At 38.1% G+C, this 19,075-nt stretch overlaps 1 protein-coding gene across 1 annotated transcript in view; it reads right to left on the bottom strand.

The window, feature by feature from the left end:
• Window positions 1-352: 352 nt before the first annotated feature.
• The window catches only part of LOC133572138 (protein phosphatase 1H-like), a 52,953-nt gene continuing 34,230 nt past the window's right edge, over window positions 353-19,075 (bottom strand). Inside the window, exons 5-10 of the mRNA XM_061924868.1 lie at window positions 17,026-17,110; window positions 16,812-16,930; window positions 15,402-15,465; window positions 5,093-5,200; window positions 4,878-5,029; window positions 353-1,764 (exon numbers count right to left, since the gene is read on the bottom strand). Of these exons, the coding sequence (XP_061780852.1) occupies window positions 1,617-1,764; window positions 4,878-5,029; window positions 5,093-5,200; window positions 15,402-15,465; window positions 16,812-16,930; window positions 17,026-17,110 (676 nt within the window). The 3' untranslated portion in view covers window positions 353-1,616. The remainder of the gene's footprint in view (window positions 1,765-4,877; window positions 5,030-5,092; window positions 5,201-15,401; window positions 15,466-16,811; window positions 16,931-17,025; window positions 17,111-19,075) is intronic.

Genomic DNA, 19,075 nt, shown 5'->3' with positions numbered 1-19,075 from the left:
CCTTACTTGTCATGGCAGTCCGCCTGGTATGTAGGAGCATCCCTAACAGAGGCGTATTAAACATCTGAAAGATGTGATTTCCAACTCGTAAACTTGTTAGCTAGCGAGCTAATTAGCTTTAATTCATTTTAGCCAAAGTCCGCAAGCTAACATTGTTTATACATCTGTGTGTTTTTTTTTTGTTTAAAAAAAATATATAAAAATTTAAATTTATGTATTGGCCTGGTTACAGACCAGCTGTGTTTTGTATTTGAGTGTGGGCAAACAGCGCCAAATAACACTGGTCTAAATATTTGATGTGACTGTGTGTAAATATATTGTATGTTTAATCAAGCACAATTTGAGTAAAAAGTCCACTCAAAAAAGACTTGTTTAATTATGGTTGGAAAGGTTTCCGTCATACAAAACTCAACATTCACAAACAATTAACAGCTTCATCATTTACATAAAATTAAACATTTCACGCAAATACTTACAGAATAAAAAAAGGAACATAATTATGTGACGGCTGTCCCCTCATTATTATTATTTAATCATTCATTTTAATACAAAGAAACATGAATTGATTAACGTGGACCCCGACTTAAACAAGTTGAAAAACTTATTCAGGTGTCACCATTTAGTGGTCAATTGTACGGAATATGTACTGTACTGTGCAATCTACTAATAAAAGTCTCAAGCAATCAATCAATGAGGTACAAAAGTAGGTTTTAGAACAGCGCCACTTTGACGCAGTGGCCAAACGGTGTAATTACAGATGTAAAGTATACAGAACAAACAGATAGTTGGGTCTACTTTCAATAAATGAGATTTTTTTTTAACAGTAAGTGCCATCCATTTTGGTTCACAATATTCAGGTAAACAATACAAATATTAAATAAAACCTTAATGTATTCACATTGCTACAAGTATTAGTACTAAATATAGTCCTCCGAGGTACAATATGGCTTCCTACAGTTTCAATAAGAAACACCTGCTAGGAGATTATGGCAAGAATGTAAGATTGTCAAGGAAGTATGATTGTTACTCTCAAATATTTCTCCACTTTCTACTCCAAAATGTATCCAAACAATTGACACAGAATTTCTGGTAGATACAAGCTGCTGGCATCACATGACTACTTGGTCTTCACACTCAGCGACACTTGTATGTATGTACACAGTACCAGTACACAGCCCCCATGTTGGGCGCTTGTGTTTACCTACTCAGTGGCCTAGTGGTTAGAGTGTCCGCCTTGAGATCGGTAGGTTGTGAGTTCAAATCCCGGCTGAGTCATACCAAAGACTATAAAAAATGGGACCCATTACCTCCCTGCTTGGCACTCAGCATCAAGGGTTGGAATTGGGGGCTAAATCACCAAAAATGATTCCCGGGCGCGGCACCGCTGCCCACTGCTCCCCTCACCTCCCAGGGGGTGAAGAGGACACATTTCACCACACCTAGTGTGTGTGTGACAATCATTGGTACTTTAACTTTACTTTATATTTTAAGGGTGTATTAGTAGAGAAATACCCGACACAGCAGTTTTACGTTGGTTACAAACGTCCAATTGTCAATTCCGATTATTTTTCGATGGAACAAGAAGGGATGAGGACGTTTAGAGTCAAGTTTGTGTCTTAGTCGAGCATGTTTCCGTGCATGAGCGGGATAACGTAGACCGAAATGTCGTCTCCGGAGCCCAACCTGTCGCTGGAGATCCTCCAGCCTCGATCCCTGAGCACGCCGCGAGCTCTCATGACCAGCTCCTGGGCGGCCATCGTGTACCTGAAGGGACGGAAGACGGTTAGAACGACAGCAGCAACAACTATCTGGCTCCCAACCAAGGCGGACGCTTCCCTCTCATCTCACTTAGCTTACCTGTGTTTGCTTCTTTGTCTCGTCTTAACCTTATTGTTGCCTAGGTTTTCCAAATCTAAACATGGAATTGATCAACTGGTCTCCCGACAAGAAAGTCAGGGTCAGGGGAACCTTTCTGCCCCGACGAAATATTTGCTGGCAGATACACAACAGACGCATGGGAGAAGTGGAGGGTTGTGTGCCTGGCCATTCCTTCTGTTGAGAACATCAAAGTTGTCTACCTGTTTGCAACTATAACCGAGCATCTGCTGCTTGGATTCGACAAATTAGGAAGACAATGGTAGCCGCTCAAAGGGCCCACAAGCTGCCTGTCATGCCCTAGACCAGGGGTGTCAAACTCCTTTTAGCTCAAGGGCCACACCGAGGAAAATCTATTTCCATGTGGGCCGGGCTGGTAAAATCATGGCATAATAACTTAAAAATAAAGACAACTTTAAATTGTTTTGTTTTATTTTGGCCAAAAATAGAACAAGCACATTCTGAGAATGTACATTAATCCCCTTGGCAAAACACTTCTAGTTAGATGAAAATTCAGAGGAAAAAATTGGTGCAGTTTCAAAAACACAATGAACTTAGACTTTGTCTCAGTGTTTTTACAAAGCCATTCAACTTTAAGCACTTCCTGTTTAGCATTATAATGTTGCCAGTTTACCATTAAAGACATGTTTGGAAAAGCAATCAAGTGTTTCCTCAAACTGCTGCATTGGTGAAATCCACAACTGCCACAACACATGAATTCATCATCATTCAAAATGACAATTATAATATAAACAAAACAATTATCAAAATTAAACCATAGCCAAAATCAAGGTAACATAACTATAAACTTAACCAATGCGAAAATGCTAGATTTAAGCATAAAATAAAAATAGAACAAACAACAAATGTAGAAAAACACATTTTTACAATGGAGTTCAGGGTGCGCATCGTGCATTTAACCAATTGTGAGTGCTGCATGGAACTCTAACAAAAAGATGATGGTCAAGTTGAATAATGGCTTTGCATTTTACAGTTTTATTCGTCGAGTAGATAATTTACAATGAAAGATGGTATTGTGCGTCGATACTGCATCAGTCTGCCGCTCTCTGCTGCCAGCCACAACAGGAGCAGCTGATTGCAGCATCTTGAGGGCGCTTAAAGTCAGCTAACACGTCATCTTTAAACAGTGTCATGTGTAGAGATGATGTTCGAAACCGGTTCTCCCGATTGTTCGATAAGAAAAGAACAAATTCCATGGATTCAAATCCCTTTTTGAACAACGGTTCCCGTTATCGAAGCCACTATAGTAAAGAAAAATATTTGGTTCTTTATTCGAATCCCTGGGAACGAATCCCGTGTCACAGGAAATGACGTAGCTCAGCCATTCGGCGGCAGATACAGAAGCAACAACAACAATGGACCGGAAAAAACGCTCCAAGGCATGGCTTCACTTTACTAAGAAATTCGACAAGGAAACGGCTATCTGCAATTATTGCCAAGCTTCGCTTTCCTGCAAGGGGAGCAGTACAACAAACATGTTGAAACATGTTCAGGCCGTACATAACCTAAAGGTTAGAGAAACGTGTCGTGTCTTCGACACGTGGAGAAGCAGCGACAGAAATGACGAAGCACGCCCCTCTTCCTCTGCTTCAACCTGCAGTCCCAGTGATAGTGCCGGTGAGTAACTAACGTTAACTGTTGCCGGTTAATTTCCATATCTGCTCACTGGTAGCCTTTAGGCTAAAATAACGTTACCTCTTATGTCAACCAGGACTGCAGTAATGTTAGCTAGACTAACGTTACCTAAGCATAGTCAGTGGCTATCGGTAACGGTAACGTTAGCCTTTTTGCATGTGTCTGATAACGTTAACGGTATCTTGTAGCCTACACCGCACCAGAGTTTGTAGGTGTGTCTAATAAACTAGTGCTTGCAAGATGTGAATTAAGATAATGTTAACGTTATCCTATTTCAGATGATGACATTCATGACAGCCAGAGTGACCAGGGCAGTGTTTGCTCTGTAGCACAGAGCGTTGACCCTTTTACCATGGCGAGGTATAACGCAGAGAGCAGCAAGATGAGTGAGGAGGAGAGTAACAACATTAATCGCGAGCTAACGAGAATGATGGTGAAAAATCTCCTCCCCTTCAACTTGGTGAACACAGATGAATACAAGTAGGTTAATAATTGTATTTTGCTGACATGTAATGGAGCAAAAAGTAAACAACACCATTACTCTGAGATTTGTTTCAAATGTAAAGTGCTGTACAATACAAATGAATGCAGGATTTTTCCTGCATGTTTTTTTCTTAGGTGGCCCAGTTAAAGAGGCACTAACAGTCAATATTTATTTAATTAAATTTTTTTGTGGGTAAAAACAGTCAATATTTATTTTAAACCAAGTATTGTGTGTTTTTTTCCATATACAACAACCTATCTGGATTCGATAAGGAATCGGTTCGATAAGAGGATTCGATAATGGCATCGAAATCGATAATTTCTTAACAAACATCATCCCTATTCATGTCTGTGTGACATGGGTTACACTTGAATTGCTATTGTGACATCCACTGGACACATTTAGAACTGCAGTTTATTTCAGAAAAAAATTGCAGCTTATTTTCATATTTAGCTAATTCAGCTTCCGTGTCAAACCTGTTCGCGGTCCTGATATGTTTGACACCCTTGCTGTCGGCACTCATACAGTGGCGATTTCAGAACTAAATCACAAACTGGATAACATCTCGGAAAAGCTTTCCTCTCTGTAAGGCGAAACTATGATCAATTTGAGGACCATAAATGGACAATTAGACTAGACAAATCTAATGAACTGCACCTAATCGTCTTAGCCTGCGCTGTAACAACACCCCGTTGCAAGTCTAGAGTTTGCATGTCGTTATGTGTGCTTAAGTTTGCTGAGGTTTTTTTCCCAGTCCCCCACTGCGCCCCTTACAGGAGTGTTCTTTGGGAATATTTTATTTTTCTCTCCCTCTTCCCATCCCATCTTTTCCACCAAATAAACCTCTTGAATTGACACTCGCCTGTACGGATCGTCGGGGTCGCAGTTGGCCAAGAAGCAGGTGACAGACTCGGCCACTTCCTGGTTGGAGAGGACGTCCCACAGACCGTCGGTCCCTAGAACCAGGACGTCGTCCGCGCCGTGTTGGTACTGCGTAAGCGGGTACACTTGGACCTGAAGGGGGGTGCGTCTGATGAGGCAAAAGTTTCGACTTGTGATGGCGTTGTTGTTGTTTACCTCTGGACAGCAGGAGAGGAAAGGCTTGATGAAGATGTTGGAGTCGTAGACTCTGAGGCTGTGGTCGCCAAGACCTCTGGTGACCCCGATGGTCGCTAGCACGCGGGCCTAAAGTGAGAATTTAAAGTCAGACACACTTTCTGGAAAAATAGTTCTCAGAAATACAAACCATATACCATAATAAAAATATTAATTACCGTATTTTTCGGACTATAAGTTGCAGTTTTTTTCATAGTTTGGCCGGGGTGGCGACTTATACTCAGGAGCGACTTATGTGTGAAATTATTAACACATTACCGTAAAATATCAAATATTAGTTAGCTCTTTCACGTAAGAGACTAGACGTATAAGATTTCATGGGATTTAGCGATTAGGAGTGACAGATTGTTTGGTAAACGTATAGCATGTTCTATATGTTATAGTTATTTGAATGACTCTTACCATAATATGTTACGTTAACATACCAGGCACGTTCTCAGTTGGTTATTTATGCCTCATATAACGTACACTTATTCAGCCTGTTGTTCACTATTCTTTATTTATTTTAAATTGCCTTTCAAATGTCTATTCTTGGTGTTGGGTTTTATCAAATAAATTTCCCCCAAAAATGCGACTTATACTCCAGTGCGACTTATATGTTTTTTTCCTTCTTTATTGTGCATTTTCGGCCCGTGCGACTTATACTCCGAAAAATACGGTATAATTAGATTGATGTGAATGCTGTATATGCGCAACCTAAACAGAAATGCTAGTGGTTAGCAGGTGTCAAGTACCAAGTTATGAGTCTTAAGATGTACGGCTGCAAAATTAGCTAAAAAAGTTAGCATGCTGACAGTTAGCATATGTCACGTACCAAGTTTTATGACTGAGGTGTACGGCAGAAAAAGTGGCTAAAAAAGTTAATACATGACATGTCACATACAAGGTTATATGACTCTGAGGTCTATGGTGGCAAAAATGGTTAAAAAAGTTAGCATGTATGATGCACCAACCTTTATGACTTAAGATGTACGACAATTTGAAGTTAGCATGCTAAAAGTTATCGTGTTATGTACCAAGTTATGACCCTGAGGTGTGCGGCGGCAACATTGAAGTTAGCATGCTAACAGCATGTGTTATAAACCAAGTAATCTGATTTTAAGGTGTACGGTGGCAAAATTGAAGTTACCATGCAAACAGCTAGCATGTGTTATAAACCAAGATATATGATTTTAAGGTGTATGACGGCAACATTTAAGTTAGCATGCTGACAGTTAGCATGTGTTATGTACCAAGTTATATGATTTTAAGGTGTATGGCGGCAAAATTGAAGTTACCATGCTAACAGTTAGCATGGTAAACCTTGACTAATACCCTCCCCCCTCCACATCCCACCTCCCTGGATTGTAAATAATCAAATGTATATAATTGTTCTTATGCTTTCTGGACTCACTATGTTCACTGCTCGCTGTACATATCCTACCAAGTCAGACCTACACTGTTTCAATGTCCATTTCTCTGATGATGCAATTGTTGATGACTGAAGTGCTGATCTCAACCAAACCTACACTCCCCCCCCTCCCCCCTCCACATCCCACCCCCCGGATTCTAAATAATGTAAATAATTCAATGTATATACTCTAATGATTAACTTGTGTGATGACTGTATTATGATGATAGTATATATTTGTACCATGAATTGATTAAAGTGGACCCCGACTTAAACAAGTTGAAAAACTTATTCGGGTGTTACCATTTAGTGGTCAATTGTACGGAATATGTACTTCACTGTGCAATCTACTAATAAAAGTTTCAATCAATCAATCAATCAATCAAAAATGTGGTACAAACCAAGGTATATGATTTTAAGGTGTACGGCGGCAAAATTGAGCTTAGCATGCTAACAGTTAGCATGTGTTATGTACCAAGTTATATGATTTTAAGGTGTATGGCGGCAAAATTGAAGTTACCATGCTAACGGTTAGCATGTGTTATAAATCAAGATATATGATTTTAAGGTGTACGGCGGCAAAATTGAAGTTAGCATGCTAACAGTTAGCATGGGTTATGTACCAAGTTATATGCCTGAGGTGTACGGCGGGCAGCAATTGCTAAAAAGGTTAGCATGCCATCAGTTAGCATGTGCCAAGTTATTAGTTACTCTTAAGGTGTACGGCTGCGCAATTAAGTAAAAAAAATAGTTAAGATAGTTAGCATTGCTAACATTTACAAGCCTTACAGCATTCACACAAAAATAATTTGGAGTGCATGAGAAAGTGGAGAGAAAACTTAATTTTTTAAAGAAGTTGTACCTTGGTTTTCGTCTGTCTCAATTTTCACATGATTATTTGCGGGGGTAAATTCTTGCCCCATTTTCGTACATACTGTCTCATTTAATTAGTCGTTAATTGTTTGCGTAGACCACACACCTGGCGACGGCAGCAGACTACAGTAAGTACGTTAACTGGTAGCATTTATGGCCACCGGAGGGCAGCATTGCTCTCACAACTTCCTTTTCTCCCTCCTTTACGTCCGAGTACTTTTACTTTCATTTGAGTTTGACAGCACTGCCATGAAGACACTTGTGTGGCATTTAAGAATGTTTGGTTAAAAACATCACCTGCATAATTTAGTTTCCTGGACGTTATTTTCCAAGTGAGGCGGGTCCCCGGGGTTTAGGACCCGCTGGTCAGCTTCACCAGTCCCCGCACATGGTTCCACAACTTTGAGGAGTTAAAAGGAGCAGCATTTTGGGCTAAGTGCTGTCTCGTTTGCCGGGAAGCTGCTGGTTGTAAGGCCAATAAATTGTTCCGCAGCTATGTCTTGGCCTGCTGAAGCTGACCAGAGAGTCCAGCAAATCAAATACCTGTCATGGTGTTAGAGTGTAGTCATCCCTGAAGTACATCAACCATTCTGTTAGACAGCACAGTATATTACACTTTACACCTTAGACCTGTCAAAAAAATTAGATTTTTGAACTAATCGTGATACTTCTCTTGTTGTCTTATTTGTATTTGACTTCATTAAATGTTTGGGTAGAATTTTATTAAACAAAACCAGTTTTTTCTAAGTAATATAACACAGTTTCAAAGCTGTTTGTTTAATTTATGGAGAAATGTTGCACCCATTGTTAGTAAGAACATTTTTTGATTTTGAATCGAGAATTGATTCTGAATCAAATCGTTACCCCCAAGAATTGAATCGTGTGGTGCTCAAAAGATTCACAGCCCTACTACACGTACAAATTACACGTACACATTACGCATACACATGAGAAATTACACATACACATGACAAATTACACATAGACATTACGCATACACATGACAAATTACACGTACACATGACAAATTACGCGTACACATGACAAATTACACATACACATGACAAATTACACATACACATGAGAAATTACACGTACACAAGACAAATTACACGTACACATTACGCATACACATGACAAATTACACGTACACATTACACATACACATGACAAATTATACGTACACATTACGCATACACATGACAAATTACACGTACACATTACGCATACACATGACAAATTACACGTACACATTACGCATACACATGACAAATTACACGTACACATTACGCATACACATGACAAATTACACGTACACATGACAAATTACACGTACACATTACGCATACACATGAGAAATTACACATACACATGACAAATTACACATAGACATTACGCATACACATGACAAATTACACGTACACATGACAAATTACGCGTACACATGACAAATTACACATACACATGACAAATTACACATACACATGACAAATTACACGTACACAAGACAAATTACACGTACACATTACGCATACACATGACAAATTACACGTACACATTACGCATACACATGACAAATTACACGTACACATTACGCATACACATGACAAATTACACGTACACATTACGCATACACATGACAAATTACACGTACACATTACGCATACACATGACAAATTACACGTACACATTACGCATACACATGACAAATTACACGTACACATGACAAATTACACGTACACATTACGCATACACATGACAAATTACACGTACACATTACGCATACACATGACAAATTACACGTACACATTACAAATTACACGTGACAAATTACACGTACACATGACAAATTACACGTACACATTACGCATACACATGACAAATTACACGTACACATTACGCATACACATGACAAATTACACATACACATGACAAATTACACATACACATTACGCATACACATGACAAATTACACGTACACATGAGAAATTACACGTACACATTACGCATACACATGACAAATTACACATACACATGACAAATTACACGTACACATTACGCATACACATGACAAATTACACATACACATGACAAATTACACGTACACATTACGCATACACATGACAAATTACACATACACATTACGCATACACATGACAAATTACACATACACATGACAAATTACATATACACATTACGCGTACACATGACAAATTACACGTACACATGACAAATTACACGTACACATTACGCATACACATGACAAATTACACGTACACATTACGCATACACATTACAAATTACACGTACACATTACGCATACACATGACAAATTACACGTACACATGACAAATTACACGTACACATTACGCATACACATGACAAATTACACGTACACATTACGCATACACATGACAAATTACACGTACACATTACAAATTACACGTACACATTACGCATACACATGACAAATTACACATGCACATTACGCATACACATGACAAATTACACGTACACATGACGAATTACACGTACACATTACGCATACACATGACAAATTACACGTACACATTACGCATACACATGAGAAATTACACATACACATGACAAATTACACATAGACATTACGCATACACATGACAAATTACACGTACACATGACAAATTACGCGTACACATGACAAATTACACATACACATGACAAATTACACATACACATGACAAATTACACGTACACAAGACAAATTACACGTACACATTACGCATACACATGACAAATTACACGTACACATTACACATACACATGACAAATTATACGTACACATTACGCATACACATGACAAATTACATGTACACATTACGCATACACATGACAAATTACACGTACACATTACGCATACACATGACAAATTACACGTACACATTACGCATACACATGACAAATTACACGTACACATTACGCATACACATGACAAATTACACGTACACATGACAAATTACACGTACACATTACGCATACACATGAGAAATTACACATACACATGACAAATTACACATAGACATTACGCATACACATGACAAATTACACGTACACATGACAAATTACGCGTACACATGACAAATTACACATACACATGACAAATTACACGTACACAAGACAAATTACACGTACACATTACGCATACACATGACAAATTACACGTACACATTACGCATACACATGACAAATTACACGTACACATTACGCATACACATGACAAATTACACGTACACATTACGCATACACATGACAAATTACACGTACACATTACGCATACACATGACAAATTACACGTACACATTACGCATACACATGACAAATTACACGTACACATGACAAATTACACGTACACATTACGCATACACATGACAAATTACACGTACACATTACGCATACACATGACAAATTACATGTACACATTACAAATTACACGTGACAAATTACACGTACACATGACAAATTACACGTACACATTACGCATACACATGACAAATTACACGTACACATTACGCATACACATGACAAATTACACATACACATGACAAATTACACATACACATTACGCATACACATGACAAATTACACGTACACATGAGAAATTACACGTACACATTACGCATACACATGACAAATTACACATACACATGACAAATTACACGTACACATTACGCATACACATGACAAATTACACATACACATGACAAATTACACGTACACATTACGCATACACATGACAAATTACACATACACATTACGCATACACATGACAAATTACACATACACATGACAAATTACACATACACATTACGCGTACACATGACAAATTACACGTACACATGACAAATTACACGTACACATTACGCATACACATGACAAATTACACGTACACATTACGCATACACATTACAAATTACACGTACACATTACGCATACACATGACAAATTACACGTACACATGACAAATTACACGTACACATTACGCATACACATGACAAATTACACGTACACATTACAAATTACACGTACACATTACGCATACACATGACAAATTACACATGCACATTACGCATACACATGACAAATTACACGTACACATGACGAATTACACGTACACATTACGCATACACATGACAAATTACACGTACACATTACGCATACACATGACAAATTACACATACACATGACAAATTACACATACACATTACGCATACACATGACAAATTACACGTACACATGACAAATTACACGTACACATTACGCATACACATGACAAATTACACGTACACATTACGCATACACATGACAAATTACACATACACATGACAAATTACACATACACATTACGCATACACATGACAAATTACACGTACACATTACGCATACACATGACAAATTACACATACACATGACAAATTACACATACACATTACGCATACACATGACAAATTACACATACACATTACGCGTACACATGACAAATTACACGTACACATGACAAATTACACGTACACATTACGCATACACATGACAAATTACACGTACACATTACGTATACACATGACAAATTACACGTACACATTACGCATACACATTACAAATTACACGTACACATTACGCATACACATGACAAATTACACGTACACATGACAAATTACACGTACACTTTACGCATACACATGACAGATTACACGTACACATGACAAATTACACGTACACATTACGCATACACATGACAAATTACATGTACACGTGACAAATTACGCACACACATGACAAATTACATGTACACATTACGCATACACATGACAAATTACACGTACACATTACGCATACACATGACAAATTACACGTACACATTACGCATACACATGACAAATTACACGTACACATTACGCATACACATGACAAATTACACGTACACATTAGGCATACACATGACAAATTACACATACACATTAGGCATACACATGACAAATTACACGTACACATTACGCATACACATGACAAATTACACGTACACATTACGCATACACATGACAACTTACACGTACACATGACAAATTACACGTACACATTACGCATACACATGACAAATTACACGTACACATGACAAATTACACGTACACATTACGCATACACATGACAAATTACACGTACACATGACAAATTACACGTACACATTACGCATACACATGACAAATTACATGTACACATGACAAATTACGCATACACATGACAAATTACATGTACACATGACAAATTACGCATACACATGACAAATTACATGTACACATTACGCATACACATGACAAATTACACGTACACATTACGCATACACATGACAAATTACACGTACACATTACGCATACACATGACAAATTACACATACACATTACGCATACACATGACAAATTACACATACACATTAGACATACACATGACAAATTACACGTACACATGACAAATTACACGTACACATGACAAATTACACATGACAAATCACACGTACACATGACTAATTACACGTACACATGACAAATTAGACGTACACATTACGCATACACATGACAAATTACATGACAAATTACACGTACACATTACGCATACACATGACAAATTACACGTACACATTGCGCATAAACATGACAAATTACACGTACACATTACGCATACACATGACAAATTACACGTACACATTACGCATACACATGACAAATTACACGTACACATTACGCATACACATGACAAATTACACGTACACATGAGAAATTACACGTACACATTACGCATACACATGACAAATTACACATACACATGACAAATTACACGTACACATTACGCATACACATGACAAATTACACATACACATGACAAATTACACGTACACATTACGCATACACATGACAAATTACACATACACATTACGCATACACATGACAAATTACACATACACATGACAAATTACACATACACATTACGCGTACACATGACAAATTACACGTACACATGACAAATTACACGTACACATTACGCATACACATGACAAATTACACGTACACATTACGCATACACATTACAAATTACACGTACACATTACGCATACACATGACAAATTACACGTACACATGACAAATTACACGTACACATTACGCATACACATGACAAATTACACGTACACATTACGCATACACATGACAAATTACACGTACACATTACAAATTACACGTACACATTACGCATACACATGACAAATTACACATGCACATTACGCATACACATGACAAATTACACGTACACATGACGAATTACACGTACACATTACGCATACACATGACAAATTACACGTACACATTACGCATACACATGACAAATTACACATACACATGACAAATTACACATACACATTACGCATACACATGACAAATTACACGTACACATGACAAATTACACGTACACATTACGCATACACATGACAAATTACACGTACACATTACGCATACACATGACAAATTACACATACACATGACAAATTACACATACACATTACGCATACACATGACAAATTACACGTACACATTACGCATACACATGACAAATTACACATACACATGACAAATTACACATACACATTACGCATACACATGACAAATTACACATACACATTACGCGTACACATGACAAATTACACGTACACATGACAAATTACACGTACACATTACGCATACACATGACAAATTACACGTACACATTACGCATACACATGACAAATTACACGTACACATTACGCATACACATTACAAATTACACGTACACATGACAAATTACACGTACACTTTACGCATACACATGACAGATTACACGTACACATGACAAATTACACGTACACATTACGCATACACATGACAAATTACATGTACACGTGACAAATTACGCACACACATGACAAATTACATGTACACATTACGCATACACATGACAAATTACACGTACACATTACGCATACACATGACAAATTACACGTACACATTACGCATACACATGACAAATTACACGTACACATTACGCATACACATGACAAATTACACGTACACATTAGGCATACACATGACAAATTACACATACACATTAGGCATACACATGACAAATTACACGTACACATTACGCATACACATGACAAATTACACGTACACATTACGCATACACATGACAACTTACACGTACACATGACAAATTACACGTACACATTACGCATACACATGACAAATTACACGTACACATGACAAATTACACGTACACATTACGCATACACATGACAAATTACACGTACACATGACAAATTACACGTACACATTACGCATACACATGACAAATTACATGTACACATGACAAATTACGCATACACATGACAAATTACATGTACACATGACAAATTACGCATACACATGACAAATTACATGTACACATTACGCATACACATGACAAATTACACGTACACATTACGCATACACATGACAAATTACACGTACACATTACGCATACACATGACAAATTACACATACACATTACGCATACACATGACAAATTACACATACACATTAGACATACACATGACAAATTACACGTACACATGACAAATTACACGTACACATGACAAATTACACATGACAAATCACACGTACACATGACTAATTACACGTACACATGACAAATTAGACGTACACATTACGCATACACATGACAAATTACATGACAAATTACACGTACACATTACGCATACACATGACAAATTACACGTACACATTGCGCATAAACATGACAAATTACACGTACACATTACGCATACACATTACAAATTACACGTACACATTTCATGTACATATTACACGTACACATGACAAATTACACGTAGACATTACAAATTACACATACTATTCCATGTACACGTTACAGTGACCATAGACCGCTTACCTTTTTCCCTTCGCCGTAAATGAGGGGGAACTTCAGGTCGTCATCCTGGATGGTTTTATAGGCCCTGTAAAAATCAGACCCAACACTTTTTGAACAGATATCTCTTAGAGGTATCCTGATCCAATATTAATATCAGTCCAATATCAACAAACACACAAGTCATGTATTATGTAAAATGTTCTGTACAAGAAGTCCAGTCTACTTGCCCTCCAATAAACACACACTTTCTTCTATCTGACTCAAGTAATTTACAACATGCTCGGCCATAGGCTAGCTAGCAGCTACACAGCAGCTAAGCACAAAATAGCACACAAGCTAGACATACGTAGTAAGAATTGAACAATATTGCAATTTGTCACAAGATGGTGTGTGGTCCCAGTGGGGCTTACGAAAAAACATTTAAATCCAGCACCAAGGTTCCATGTTGGACCACACACGTCCTAAAGGGGTTGACAAAGCGGGGGGTGTATATTGTAGCGTCCCGTAGGAGTTAGTGTTGCAAGGGGTTCTGGGTATTTGTTCTGTTGTGTTACAGTGCGGATGTTCTCCCGAAATGGGTTTGTCATTCTTGTTTGGTGTGGGTTCACAGTGTGGCGTATATTTGTAACAGTGTTAAAGTTGTTTATACAGCCAACCTCAGTGTGACCTGTATGGCTGTTGACCAAGTATACTTGCATTCACTTGTGTGTGAAAAGCCGTAGGTATTATGTGATTGGACCGGCACGCAAAGCCAGTGCCTTTAAGGTTTACTGGCTCTCAGTACATCTCCCTACGTCCGTGTAACACTACAGCGGCGTTTTAAAAAGCCATACATTTTACTTTTTGAAACTGATACCGATAATTTCCGAACCGATACTGATAATTTCCGATATTACATTTTAAAGCATTTATCGGCCGATAATATCGGCAGCCCGACATTATCGGACATCTCTAGACGTTTGTCTGAGTGCTGCTGGACTGATTGTTCATGTGAACCGTCTGCAACCGGACGTGACGTTACGTGCAACAAAGGTATGGAAACATGGCACTGTTTGATTTTACGTCAACCTGGGAGTGCCAACGGAAATCGGTGGGGGCCTATAAAAGTACTGAATTCGGTACCCATCACTTTTTTAGCGCACTGTTTAAAATATAGTGTCTTTTTTTATTCCAGCAAATGAGCACTATGAAACAATAACGCAGTGCAGTGTCAATACAGGTAGTGAGTGGGCCATACATTTACTGAGGTGTCATTTAGCCATCACTTCATCCAGTGCGTGATTATAAAAAGAATGTACTTATATTTTATGTGCCTTTATTGATGAAGGGAGACGTATGGACGTCTGGACTGAACCTCAGATGACAGGGCCCGTCACATGACTGTCACATGACCATGACTCTTTACAACTCCACATTTTGCGGCTCACTCACCAGCCCGACATGGTGAAGTCGCGGTACAGCATCCTCTTCCCCACGTCCTTCCTCTGCACTCTCCTCGGGAACTCCAGGTGCGTGAACTCGTTCCCGAGCAGGTGAGGCTGCATGAAGGCCTGGTGGGCGGGACACATCGTCATGGAGACAACAAGGAGGGGGAAGGTCAGCGGGGTTGCTAATACGTGAGGGACAGGAGGCGTGGTCTTCCTACCAGGAACTGCAGTCGCTGCCTCTCTGACTCGGGCGTGAACTCTGTGGACATGGGGATGATTTCCCCTCCCCGGATGATGATGGCTCTGAGCGGGACAGGAAGTTGTTTTTTCATGGCTGCAATACACTTCTTTGCTTTTATGGACCACACATTTAAGTTAAAGTACCAATGATTAGGTGTGGTGACATTTGACCCATCCTCTTGTTCACCCCCTGGGAGGTGAGGGGAGCAGTGGGCAGCAGCGGTGCCGCGTCCGGGAATCATTTTGGTGATTTAACCCCCAATTCCAACCCTTGATGTTGAGTGCCTAGCAGGGAAGTAATGGGTCCCATTTTTATAGTCTTTGGTATGACTCGGCCGGGGTTTGAAATCACAACCTACCCATCTCAGGGCGGACACTCTAACCACTAGGCCACTGAGTAGGTGCAAACACCCACCTGGTTTCTCTCCTTTACGTGGTGAAACACCTTTTACTCTGTTATGGGCCTGCTGCCAAACATGTTAAGTATGCTAACTTTTCCTATGTTATCATGCTAACATTTTAGCTCATTTTAATCATTTAAACCTAAAAATGTTTTCATAGTTTTCGCCATCTCACAAGTATGCTAACTGTTCCCATTATAACGTTTTATGCTAGCTTTTTAGCTCATTTCTTTTGTTTGAACCTAAAAATAATGGCTTTTGATATTCACACCATCTTAGAAGTATGCTAACTTAACCTATATTGGCGTGCTGATGTTTTACTCTTGCATTTTTAAACCTAAAAATCCTAAATTTGGATACATGGCGCCATCTTAGACGCATGATAACTTCTATGTCATCATGCGAAGTTTAGCATGCTAACATTTATGCTGGCATATTTGTATTTGTTTAGAACTAAAAACCATTGCTTGATATTTGGCGCCATATTATGTTATCATGCTAACTATAGCATGCTAACATTTGAGCTATTTTGAATAATTTAAACCTAAAAATGTTTTGATACTTTTTGCCATTTCGCAAGTATGCTAACTGTTCCCATTATAACGTTTTATGCTAGTTGTTTTTTTTAGCTAATTTCTTTTGTTTGAACCTAAAAATCATGACTTTTGATATTCACACCATCTTAGAAGTATGCTAACTTATCCTATATTAGCATGCTAATGTTTTACACTAGCATTTTTGCATGTTTAAACTTAAACATCATCAATTTTGGTACTCTGCTCCTCTTAGGCCTATGATAACTTTGTCATCATGCGAAATTTAGCATGCTAACGTTTGCGCTAGCATTTTAGTTCATTCTATTAATTTAAACTTAAAAATCATTGCTTTTAATTTTCACACCATCTTAGAAGTATGCTAACTTATATACCTGGCTAATATTTTACGCTAGCATTTTTACATATTTTGCACGTCCAAACCTAAAAATCCTTAATTTTGATACATGCCGCCATCTTGGACGTATGATAACTTCTATGTCATCATGCGAAGTTTAGCATGCTAACATTTATGCTGGCATATTAGCCAATTTTATTTATTTCAAACTAAAAACAATTGCTTGATATTTGGCGCCATCTTAGAAGTATGCAAATGTATCCTATATTAACATGCCATCATAAGCATGCTAAAATTTAATGCTAGCATGTTAGCTAATTTTATTAGTTTAAAACTAAAAACCACCGCTTGATATTTGGTGCCATCTTAGAAGTATGCTACCTTATCCTATATTGTCATGCTAACATTAGCGTGCTAAGATTTTATGCTAGTATATTAGCTAATTTTATTCAATTAAAACTCAAATATATGGATTTTGATAAGTTTGCATCATCTTAATTTGTTTACATGCTACAGTTAGCATGCTAGCATTTTCTGCTTGCAGCTTAGCTAATTATATATGATTAAACCTAAAAATCTAGGATTTTGACACTTTGTGCCATCATGTAATTATGCTAACTTACCATGACTTTAACGTTTAACCCAGGACCATCAAAATGTTGTAGTTTTACTTCAATCATACTGCAGTTAACTCGTGGAGGTATTTCCCATACATAAACGCATAACAGGACTAGGT

This window comes from Nerophis lumbriciformis, linkage group LG29 (assembly GCF_033978685.3).
Source record: "Nerophis lumbriciformis linkage group LG29, RoL_Nlum_v2.1, whole genome shotgun sequence".
NCBI classification, from domain to species: Eukaryota; Metazoa; Chordata; class Actinopteri; order Syngnathiformes; family Syngnathidae; genus Nerophis; species Nerophis lumbriciformis.
This window is presented reverse-complemented; position numbering and strand designations above follow the sequence as displayed.